Consider the following 12,177-nt stretch of genomic DNA (forward strand, 5'->3'; position numbering starts at 1 on the left):
AACCAAAACTATTATGTTTCTTCTTTATATCTATTACTTCTTCCTTTAAAATGATAATATAATTATTTGTCTATGTATTTCAATTTAAAATGTAATTTTAGTGAGGTTTGAGTCTGAGGAAGAACAAATTCAACTCTCGATGTACTTGATTCATTAGATTGTGGATGTGCATTTTAAATTTTTGGACTTATACAAGATTATTACTAGATTGGTTGGACTTTGAGTTTGTAGATTATTGTACATTTTTGTAATATAAATGAGTTTTAAAACTGATGTAGTAAAAAAAAAAAATATATATATATATATATATAGGCCCGGCCCTAAAGCCTTTAAAGAGGGCTTAGGGTAGGGTAAGGGCTTGAGGTTTAGACTTGTGACCCGGCCCTATGCTGACTTTAGGGTCGGGCCAACCCGACTCTAATATTTGAAGGGCTTTAAATGTTTAGGGCCGGGCTAGCCCGACCCGGCCCATTGCCCACCCCTAGTCTATGATACATCTGTTAGAAGTCGAATACCAATCTTAAAATTCTAACTAATTAGTCTTTGTCAGCTGTTTTTTTATTTGTTTGTTTTTGGTAACCAACTGTTTTTTTTTTTTAGATAGGAATAGATCGAAAGTTAGTTTGAACATTAACAACTTGACAGAATTCAGTTGATTAAATTAGAATATACCTTCACATTTTTGTTTGGTGTTGTATCTGTTCATTGTAGTAATCTAAAGTATAATAGTTTTCTGCATTCTCCCATTCATCAAAATTTAATTTTGAATTTTTTTATTTTATCCTCATTCAGTTGGTATTCATCCTCATTACTTTGGTATGATAGATTTAAATCAAAAGTGAGTGTTTGCATGTTTATTGATAAGATAAAAGAATAGGAGGTTATTGGAGAAGAAGAAGAGAAAAAAAACCAGTCTTTTTTTTCTACAACTGAATCACGAGTAAATGACTTATTGTAGTCAATAAATATTTTGGGTATGCCTAATAAAAAGAAGAGTAGTTTAGGAAGTTAAATGTGTCTAAAATTATTTTATTTATTTATTTTAAAATTGGGGTACGGGAGTGTTTTGTTGGGTATGTCCAAAATCACCTTTTATATATGGACAAATGTAGGTTTATCTCGAAAAAAAAAAAGTTTATATATAGGACTCATTTCCAGAGAAAAACAGGAATCATGGGCTATTATTGCCATACTTGCTAGTTGCTACCATGTTTGACAAGATCCCAATGGAGTGACCTCTTACAGTTGCGTCGCCTCTTATACCGACATTTCATGTGGAAATTCGAGATTTAAAACATATAATCAAGATAGCAACAAGTAATCGACGGTCAAGATTCTTTCAACCAAAAAGTTGAGTATGAATGAAAACCTACGGCAACTTTTATACAGTGAAAAAAACAATTGATGTTCTCAAGTAAACTGAGAACACTTTCCTCCTCCCTAAATATCTCTCGCCCACCCTCCTCTCCTTCTCATCATCACATAATAACAAACACTCTCCGCCACTTTTCGTTATATTCACCCACCACAATGGTCTCCAAAACAAAACCAAACGCACCAATCTCTCACCCCATAGACGAATCTTATCTCGATTCCACCATTCAAAAACGTATTCAAATCTTTGACTCACTCAAAACCCAACAACTCCAACACCGTAACACCATCGGCGGTCAATTAATAAAGTAAATAAAAATTTATTTATTACCATGCATTGTAACTTTTTTTTTTTTTAAATTCCTAATTGGTTTTTTGGTAATTTTGTAATAGGATAACTTTACCAGATGGAAAGGTGAAAGAAGGTAAAAAATGGATGACATTACCGGTAGATATCGCTAAGGAGATATCGATAAGTTTGGCAGCGAATGCATTGATATCGAAAGTGAATGGGGTTTTATGGGATATGTTTAGACCATTGGAAGAAGATTGTGAGTTGGAGTTTTTTAAATTTGATTCCGATGAAGGGAGGGATACTATGTGGCATTCTAGTGCTCATATTCTTGGACAGGTGGGTCGGTGAGATGGTTACTTGTTTAATATTATTATATTGAGGTTTTGACTTAGTGTTTGGTTTTGTAGGCGTTGGAAATGGAGTATGGATGTAAGCTTTGTATTGGGCCGTGTACAACTCGAGGGGAGGTATGGTTTAATGTTTTATTTAGTTTTGTTAACTCATTTAGCTCAGCTTAACTATAGACTTTGGCGTAGGTGTTTTTGAGAATACACACATTGCCATTGAATTATCCCCTTTTAAAGCTTGTGAACATCTACACGAATGTTATGGATTTTGTGATTAAGGGTGTGTTTGATTTGTGGGGAAGTTTTCATTATCCATGGGAAACTTTACTTTTAAACTTTTCCTGTTGTGGGCAGGGGCGGACCCAGGAGTTTCGTCAAGGGTATTCAAGTCACAAGTTCAACAACCGAAAATTTTCTTTAGTGTTATATAAAAAAAAAAAAAGAAAAAAAGAAAAATCATCGAGTAATTCTGTAAAATCTTGAGGACACTAAAAATAAAAGGTTCAGTATAAATCTCTAAAGCACGGACGCACCTACGTATGGGCTGTGTCTACGTCGGACGCGGACGCGGACGCGGACGCAGACACAAACGTGGCTTGGATGCCGTCAACACGTGGTCAACATGGTCAGGACGCAGATTTTGACCCAAAAAAATAAAATAAATAAAAATAATATTAAAAAACTCAATTTTTAATTTTTTTGATTTGTTAAGACTTATGACATGTTTTTAAAATTTGATTAGGAAATATTAAACTTCATTTTGTGGCTATTTATCTTTAATAGTTTTGAATTTATGAATATTGATACATTTAATTTAGTTTTTAATGTTCAATTTATTTATTATAAATATTAATTAACTTCCGCGTCTGCGTCTTACCTTTTTGAGATTTAACCGAGTTGTTGCGTCTGTGTTGGCGTCTGCGTCCGTGCAACATAGGTATAAACATATGATTTCAAAAGGCAAAATGATACCCGCGGGAAATTAAATTGAGAAATTTGGAGTAAAAGTAAAAGTGTGGACTTGGCCTACGTTACAGAGGCCATAATCCAAAATGTTAAAAATAACTTGTGAACTAACGAGCCAAGTTTTTTTTTTTTTTATTTGGCTAAATACTAAAGGGCCAAGTTAAATATTAAGCATTTAAACCTACTATTTTTTTTTTTGGGCAAACTTGAGAGTATTCACTTGAATACCCTGGTTATACACTGGGTCTGCCCCTGGTTGTGAGAACTTTTGGTAACTCAATAGCAGTAATTGTGAGGGGAAGATTTTCTAAGTACGGAGGAGTAGAAGGGTTTGGTAAAGATTAGAGCTCTTGAGTGGGAAAAAGTTCCTACTAAGATCAACAACCAGTACAATATTAGCCTGTATTTTATTCAAAATGAGTCGGGGAATAATCTACACAAATAATACACACCTACTATCTATTTCGTTAGATTATTTTCAGCATCTTCTTTACTTCGATGTTCAGGCTTGGTCATCCTGTTGCTTGACAGGGTTGTTATTAGATTGAACTTGAACTGCTGCGTCTACAACTAGTATGTATTAGCATTTGAAATTGAGCTCATTGATTGTTTGAACTCTTATATAGGGTTTCTACTATGATGCTTTTTATGGGGAGCTTGGATTGAATGAGGATCACTTTAAACTGATTGAATCAGGGGCTTTGAAAGCTGTTGCGGTACTTTGACTTTTACTGTGCTCATATTATGTAGATTTGCATTTTTTAAACATTGCTTTTATTTTTGTTTGAGGGATACTAATGCTTTCTGATTTATTGCCTTGAGGTTTATCTAGTTGTGTTGCTAGTGTGCCTGTAAAATGTTTATTTTTTTTTGTCCTGGTTTAGACAGTATTGGAAGTGATTATCGTCTATCACCATCTAAATGTGCAATTTTTAGATTCCGTAAAGATTTTGGATAGAATTGAGGAGTAGAAGTTAACAACATAGTTAAAATAACTACGAACTGCACTAAAGAGTAATGGTAGGCTTTGAAATATTTGCTTATACGTGTATGTGGGTCTGTGTGCATGGGTGTATGGTAAAAAACGCACTAAGGATCGAGCATGAGACATTGCAATAGATAAACAACTTGGACAAGGCTTCCTAATATCTACCTTGAATAGATCAGATTGTCAAGTTGTAACTTTGGCTTATCTGAAGTTGCAAGTTCTCACATGCAGGTTTTCTCCTTGCAACCAGATCCTATTCTCTTACAGAACTAAGATATTGTTTGTAACAGTGCATGGGCTCTATTCTACTCTACCTAGAATTGTTAAGGAAATCAAATTAAGCTAAACTGTTCACATGACCAAATTAAGCTGAAAGTGAAAAGATTGTACCTAAGGGCATAATAATATCCTATAAGTAACTTATTCACTATGAGATTGTTAGAATCATTAATGAACTTGACCCTGGCGAAGCCATTGCAAAAAGGCGAATCTGACTCTAAGCGCAACGAGATGTTAAACCTTATATTTAGAGGGTGAGCAATTGCTATAGTACATGTAAGGCGTTCAAATATGTGAGAACTCTGCAATCACATCTCCTGACTTGAGAAAAACTTAGTTCTTTAGCTTCACAATATCAACACATTGATTAAGGGTTTGTTAAAACATGAACTTGTAGCTCATAGTTGTGCGTACCTGCTACATGGGGACACTGTAGATTCAAATTTTCAAAGTTCACTAGTGGCACCCAGAGAATTCTACTCATGTACTTTGATGGAGTTTAGTTCTTCCATTACCGATTAGCCTTTCTCCCTTGTTTCTCTAGAGGCAATGATGGCTCTCTGTTCATTACCCTTTGGGGATGATATCCACGTGACATGGCTGCTTAGGAGGGGGTCCCTGGTCATATAGCCTTTAGGGCAGGTTTGCTAGAGCCAATATGAGCTCGTTCTTCTATTACCCTTGGAGTGAGGGTTATGATATCCTTCGGCCTAATTATAAGGAAAATAATAATAATACTCATAAAGTCATAATCTAAAAAGGGTTTGCGAAAACATGCATATGAACTCTTCTTCCATAGTCGTCACCACAAAATGCATATCCTCTGAATATGTTGTTTAGTTGCTATGTAACATGGACACATCATATTTCAAAAATAATCTATGTCAGATATGTATCCAGTGTCTGTGTCGGTCGGTCACATATCAGACACATTGTATGTGATATACCTCAATTTTTGATATTTTGCCGTGTCAGACACATCGTATCCGTGTCGGATATGGACACACCTATCCGTGTCAATGTAACTTCATTTCATTGCCAATTTTGCAGGAAAAGCAACCTTTTGAGCGAATTGAAGTATCCAGAAATCAGGCCTTGGAATTGTTTTCGGAAAATCAATTTAAGGCATGTTCCGCTGCGTGCAACATATCATCCAATGATTATTATTATTAGTATTATTATTTCATTATTTTTTGTCTTTGATACTTATGGTGTTTATTGTTGTAACAATCAATTTACTGTTCCTTCCAGGTCGAAATCATTAAGGATCTTCCAGAGGACAAAACAATAACCGTATATAGATGTGGGCCCTTGGTTGATCTTTGTCGTGGACCACATATACCAAACACATCTTTTGTGAAAGCATTTGCTTGCTTAAAGGTAACTCACATATTTGAATAGGAATTGGATTAAGCTGTTGTCATGTGCATATGGCATTTTTGATTTTAGGACTAACAGTTAATCTAATTGCACAGGCTTCATCAGCCTACTGGAGGGGCAACAGAGAGCGGGAAAGTCTACAAAGAGTTTATGGAATATCTTATCCAGATTCCAAGCGTCTGAAGGTAAGATCCTTGAGTTGTTGTCATAGTCAATAAGATTTATCCACTACCAAGAATGCTTGTGAACTCATGAGCTGCTGTTACTGGGGATAATATTGGCTGGCCAGCTATCCTAGGTTAATATACACAATTCAGTATGCTGTTGTGTACCTCTAGTGACTCTTGGTACAGTGAGAACATTAAACTAAAGCAAGATTTGGTTTCCGGCTTCGTAATACATGCTCATGTGGGTGTAAGAAGTCTGTTTGTATTTGGTAGGTACTAGGTACTAATTTACTATGATGGAAGAACAATTTGCTGTTTATAGTAATCACGGACTTACTATTTATAACAAATTTCCATTTCTTCTTTTATTATTTTTAGTAACTCATGGTGTTAGTATTTTGCTCAAGTTAGGGTTTGATATGTTTAGGCCGTTTCTTATTAGTTTATTCTATTAGGAATAGGATTTGAGTTTCCAGTTTGGTTTCGTATTTGATTTTGGAATCTTGTTTTGTTATAAATAGGGCCCTTGGCCACAGAAACAAGTAGTCGTTATTGCTTTGATAAGTAAAGTGATTATTAAGGGTTTTCCCATTGCTCTTCCTTTATAATGTAGTTATTCCCTTTATATAATTGGTGTTCAACATCTTGCTATCTCCATAATAAGGTGTTTTTTGAACTGTACCTGTTAATTCAGGAATACCTGACCATGCTGGAGGAGGCAAAGAAATATGACCATAGGCTGTTAGGCGTAAAGCAAGAGCTTTTCTTTTTTCATCCACTTAGGTATACATTACTGCTTTCTGTTAGATTAAAACTATTCATAACATCAGATTGAAGCTTGTCTTATTGCATCTCAGTCCGGGAAGTGCCTTCTTCTTGCCACATGGAGCCCGTATTTACAACAAATTAATGGATTTTTTGCGGAAGCAATATAGAGAAAGAGGTTATGAAGAGGTTGGGTATTTGTATCCAGTTATCAAATCTCAAACTTGTAGTATCATGTAGTTAGATCTCTCACTTGAGCTCTCTTTGGCAGGTTGTAACACCAAACATGTATAATATGCAACTCTGGGAAACATCTGGACATGCTGCAAACTACAAGGAGAACATGTTTGTCTTTCAGGTGAAATTTTTCTTGATTCACATTGCTGAGATTAGAACATGTTTACATTATAATCTTCCATCCAACTAGCTTATAACTCATGAAAAACCAGGGGTAGACACATAGTTGGGAAGAATTCGTGCCACTTGGTGCCAAAGTGACCATAACTTATATATGTAACAATAACAACTTTGGAATGAGCTAGCCATTCACATCTCTCATTTTCCATAACTCATCAATATATTATATATACCTCTCATTTCCTGACTTTTTTGCATTTTTGAATTATTAAATGAGAAGCTAAGAGTACAACCCCTTAGCAAGACGTTAAGGTGAGCAAAACAATCAAACAAAGAACATAAAAATGTTGCATCAGCAAGGAGTCCAAATTGCTCACTAAAGTCTTGGATATTGTCTCCTGGAATTGGTACCATCTTACCATGTTTTCTCTTATATGTATGTATTATACAAGTTCTCTATTGCGCAGGTTGAAAACCAGGAGTTTGGACTTAAGCCAATGAATTGCCCCGGGCATTGTTTAATGTTTGATCACAGAGTCCGCTCATATAGAGGTGACATTATCATTTCTAGTTTCCTTTTTCTTTTTCTATATGTAACAATTTTTTTTTCCATATGTAAGAAATGTCAGCATGTGTTGAATGTAATCTTTAAAACCTATTATAATTCATTCGCAATGTACTCTGATAAAAAAAACCCTGTTTATTGTAGAACATATATCATTTTCAACTCGTTTACTTTGTTCTTTAGTTTTTTGTTTCCACTGCTAACTTTTACTTGGGATGGTATTGTAGAATTACCTCTTCGGTTGGCCGATTTTGGAGTTTTGCATCGGAATGAAGCCAGTGGTGCACTTACAGGATTAACCCGTGTCAGGAGATTTCAACAGGTATCTTTTCGTTTATGTTATGCATGTTACATTATTAAATTTGGAAAGAAGTATAGCATGATATCACACGGTTGGCATCTTGCTTGACTGCGCAGCCACTTTGTTTATTCATTTTGTTGTTGTTGTTGGATCAGACAACATATATGCAATTGTCTTATCGATTCTCTCCTTGCATTACTACTGTTGTCTGGGCTAATGCCCAGGGTTTCCCTGTTTGATGTAGTGTGCGGGTGAGCACCTACTTGTCATTTTGACATCCAATATTTTGGTCAAGTGATCTTAAGTCATCTGCCTAACAAGTAACAAGAGATTCATTTTTAAATTTTGTACAAAATCTCATGGTTTAAGTTTTGATTATCTAAATTGTAAGTTTTTAAATTGTTCTGACATAATTCATCCATTTTTTTTGCAGGATGATGCTCATATTTTCTGCACGGAGTCCCAGGTTAATTGAAGTTCAATGATGTGTGGAGAGTGCAACTGAACTTATTTTCATCTTCTGGGACGTTACTAATTTCCTTATCTTTTCAGATCAAAGATGAAGTTGGGAGTGTCTTGGACTTCATAAAGTATGCCTATGACATATTTGGATTCACATTTGAGCTAGAACTATCAACAGTACGGAATTCTAGTTGTGTTTCATATTTCTTTTGGTTTTGTTTTACATTTATGGTTTCCGAAGCCTGGTATCAAGTTGGTTTTTCATGTGAATTGAATGAAAGTATGTTTGACATTTTTTTCCCTTTCCACAATTTTTTTTAGTATATTCAGATTGTGTAATTGAAATGGTTAAGAATTTATGGATTGAACCTTCATATTAAAAAGTATATTCATTTTATGTAGAGACCAGAGAAATACCTAGGAGATGTAGAATCATGGGACAAAGCTGAAGCTGCACTTAAAGCAGCTCTGGATGAGTTCGGCAGACCGTGGCAGGTATTGCCAGTTTATTCTCTTTCTAGCACTACTGCTTTTTTGTTGGCATCCCTTGCAACGCTTTCAAGACCATTAGTATTTATTCTCTGGGGCTAACTACCCTAGATCTCTCAGTAGGAGACCTGCATAGATGGTAATTCAGATTACAGTGACTGATGTTCTAAAAGGTTTCCTTGTTATAATAAAGATAGCTTCCTTACATTTTGATTGTGAATATGTAGTCTTGTGAGTTTTAATTCTCACTACTTGTAAAGGGAAAAACGCTACTGCAAAAGTTTTTAAAAAAAATTAAAATTTAAGATGAGCTGTCTGAGTGGAAGTGTTGTTGGATCTATTATGACAATATGGTCTATCATGTTTGCATTTGGAATATTTGAACTTGTAAAAGTGCTGGCGGTTATCTAAAGTGGCCTTGTTTGCTGAGCTTTATGAATAGATAAATGAAGGAGATGGTGCATTTTACGGACCAAAGATAGATATCGGTGTTTTTGATGCTTTAAAGAGGAAATTTCAGTGTGCAACACTTCAGGTTCATTCAGATTTCTTCTCTCATCTTTTTTATCTGTTTATTATATTAAGAAATTATCTTTTCGTTGCTCAAAGAATGGAAACCCTTGTTTGCAGCTGGACTTTCAACTTCCGAAACGTTTCAACCTATCTTACTCCACAGAAAAAGAAAGTGCGACCGAGAGACCTGTTATGATCCACAGGGCAATCCTTGGGTCTGTTGAGCGCATGGTTGCAATTCTTTTGGAACACTATAAAGGGAAGTGGCCCTTCTGGCTTAGTCCACGTCAAGCAATTGTTTGTCCTGTTTCAGAGAAATCTCAAGAATACGCAGTAAAGGTAAAAAGAGTTGTTTGATATGAGAATATTTTTTTTATTTTGTTTTTTGTCGTTGTTCTTGATGATGTTTAATTACTTGGTGAACGTTCTTCGTGAAAATCTGTTGTTTTCTATGCATATATCAGTGGTCTTGATTTTATCTGAATAAGATCTTTAGTAGAAGATACTTAAGAGATAATCAATTGCGCACATAATTTGGGCATTTTTTGTGAATTTATGTTGTCTGATATGGCCATTGCTTACTGTATTTTATGTTGTAATGTGCTCAATGCTGATGGTATTTGTTGCTTGCAAGACAGACAGTCTTCTGTTATAACTTGAAACATGGGTTATTGATTTTGGTACTTAACAGAATCAGTATTGTTCTTAGTAAAATATGACCCCTCCCACCCTTTCTATTGGTCATTTGAGTTTTCATAGGGTTTTTGAGTAGAACCATTTTAACTAATACCTTCATTTTTTTCCTTCATATATTTGTAGGTACAAGAGCAGATTCATCAAGCCGGATATTTTGTTGATGTCGATGCCTCTGATAGAAAGATTCAGAAAAAGGTATATTTTCAAATCCTTGGTTGTCTAGACATCGGTGCTTGTATAGCTTGTATAGTTTCTCATTAACTTTTATTGAAGTTGTGTAAGTCGTATAGCTTCTAGTGCTTGTACTGATCAAATGATAAAACTTGTAGAGATTCTTTGAGACTTTTCTAGCACGATAACAAGGGTCCACTAAAATGAGTTTATGATTTATAGAAGTATTGAATACCAAAATTACTCTTATACTAACAATTAAAACAAAAACGGGCTTGGTTTATTTTCTGTGAATAATACAGGTCTTTGGCGTATAGTTTTATTGGTAGATTTTATTATATGCAGACGTACTGGATTGAAAATTAAGTATTGTTAGTGATATTAGTTTATTGTTAAGGGTAGTTATGTCCTTCATGTCTTCTAGGGTTTATTCAAGGTATATAAGATTATGTAATACCTACTTTCTGATTAATAAGAAAATGAGACCTCCCTTCTCTTTTTCTCCTCCGTCTTTTCCATTATTTTATTAATAAACATCAAGTATTATATTAATGAATAAAATTTGAAATGGTTCCAGGTTTATTTTGTCGCAATAATGCAGATTTATGGTGTATAAATTTATTGGTCTGTAAGGTGGAGGCATTCATGTTCTAACACTTATATGTTATTCGTTTCCCGGTAACCTGGGATTTATGCTTGTTTAATTCAACTCTAACACTAATTTGTCTGACTCGGTTGTTGTTTAAATGCTTTGTTTGTTGCATGATGGGATTTATGTAATATCATTTGAGAGCAGAATTTTGCAACAAGAACCTACTTAATTTATTTCTTAAATTTTCTGTCGGACTTGTCCCCGAGTGGGACAGACATGCTGACGCATTAAGTTTTAGTCGCGTACTGGGTTTGTAGGGTTTGATTTTGCTACCAATGTTAGACCACGGTAGGTGTTCTTGTCATTGTTGCTTAGGAGCATAAAATACATACATCACACCAAAGCAATTTTTAAACACATTATCTTAATTTGATAATCCTTTGACCCTGATTGGTGCTATTTTTTGCTGAGACTGTTTCTACCATCGTTTTAAAGTAGCGAGTCATGCCATTGTACTTTGGTCCTTTGCAGGTAAGAGAAGCTCAGTTAGCACAGTACAACTATATACTTGTTGTTGGTGAGGAGGAAGCAAACACTGGACAGGTTTAACCTCAATTCTGTATACCCATATTATTTTCGTTCTTTTGGATTGTGGGTGACATCCTGGCCAGCCTATGGTTGGACTTGATGGTGATATTAATTGTGTATGCATTACTAATGTACTATATATATTTGGGTGTTGTTTATCTTCAAGTACCATCTGTAGTCTATCAGTTGGTCGTTCGGGGAGATTGTGAGGAATCAAGTAGTTTTTGGCTTAACAAGCTGGAAGATTAGGCTATAGAATTTGCCATCCAGGTCCAAGTTTCTACCTTTTGCTTACACCTTCCAAACTATGTGCAGGTGAGTGTGCGGGTGAGAGATAAAGGAGATCATTCAGTTATGACTATCGAGAATCTACTCTCACATTTCAAGGAAGAAATAGCAGCTTTTCACTAGGCTTCATTATCTGATCATTTTTGAAGGACGATCCGTGTGAAGATTATGCAGATGATAATCACGTAACAGTTGTTCAATCTTGATCACTCATGAAACTATCGATCTTGATTAGTTTCTCATTGGGACATTTTTTTGATCAGATGAATTGTCAATCAGGATATATATATATCAAAATTGCAAGAGTTTGATTGTTGATTGTGTACTCCACTGTAATTTTAATTGTGATCAATGTGGCACCCAAAATAGATTGGACTTTTTTTTTTCCCTGCAAACTATGTTATTGTGTCTTTTCCACTTAGGTCTTCCAAGGGTGCTGTAAAGGCATGTTTTCCCTTTACATATAAAGGAGGAAGAAGAAGGGGTTTGGATTTGGGAAGACCGAGTTCGTTAAAGAGCGAGCTGTCTACGCATCTTTTCTCAATTCTAGGGGGAGAGAAGAATTAGGTCTCACGTAGTTCATGTAGGTGGTAT

General features: G+C 35.2%; 1 protein-coding gene across 1 annotated transcript; it reads left to right on the forward strand.

The window, feature by feature from the left end:
- The first annotated feature begins 1,323 nt into the window (after positions 1-1,323).
- Positions 1,324-11,899, forward strand: LOC147518679 (Threonyl-tRNA synthetase). Its single transcript, XM_086590461.1, has 20 exons — positions 1,324-1,682; positions 1,768-2,005; positions 2,077-2,136; positions 3,609-3,698; positions 5,300-5,374; positions 5,501-5,629; positions 5,725-5,814; positions 6,491-6,579; positions 6,654-6,750; positions 6,833-6,919; positions 7,386-7,470; positions 7,711-7,805; positions 8,218-8,250; positions 8,337-8,423; positions 8,649-8,741; positions 9,178-9,270; positions 9,366-9,587; positions 10,068-10,139; positions 11,239-11,310; positions 11,611-11,899. The coding sequence occupies exons 1-20, from the start codon at positions 1,405-1,407 to the stop codon at positions 11,704-11,706; spliced, it is 2,181 nt and encodes a 726-aa protein (XP_086446587.1). The 5' UTR covers positions 1,324-1,404; the 3' UTR covers positions 11,707-11,899.
- The last annotated feature ends 278 nt before the right edge of the window (positions 11,900-12,177 follow it).

This window comes from Coptis chinensis, chromosome 2 (assembly GCF_015680905.1).
Source record: "Coptis chinensis isolate HL-2020 chromosome 2, ASM1568090v1, whole genome shotgun sequence".
Lineage (NCBI taxonomy): Eukaryota > Viridiplantae > Streptophyta > Magnoliopsida > Ranunculales > Ranunculaceae > Coptis > Coptis chinensis.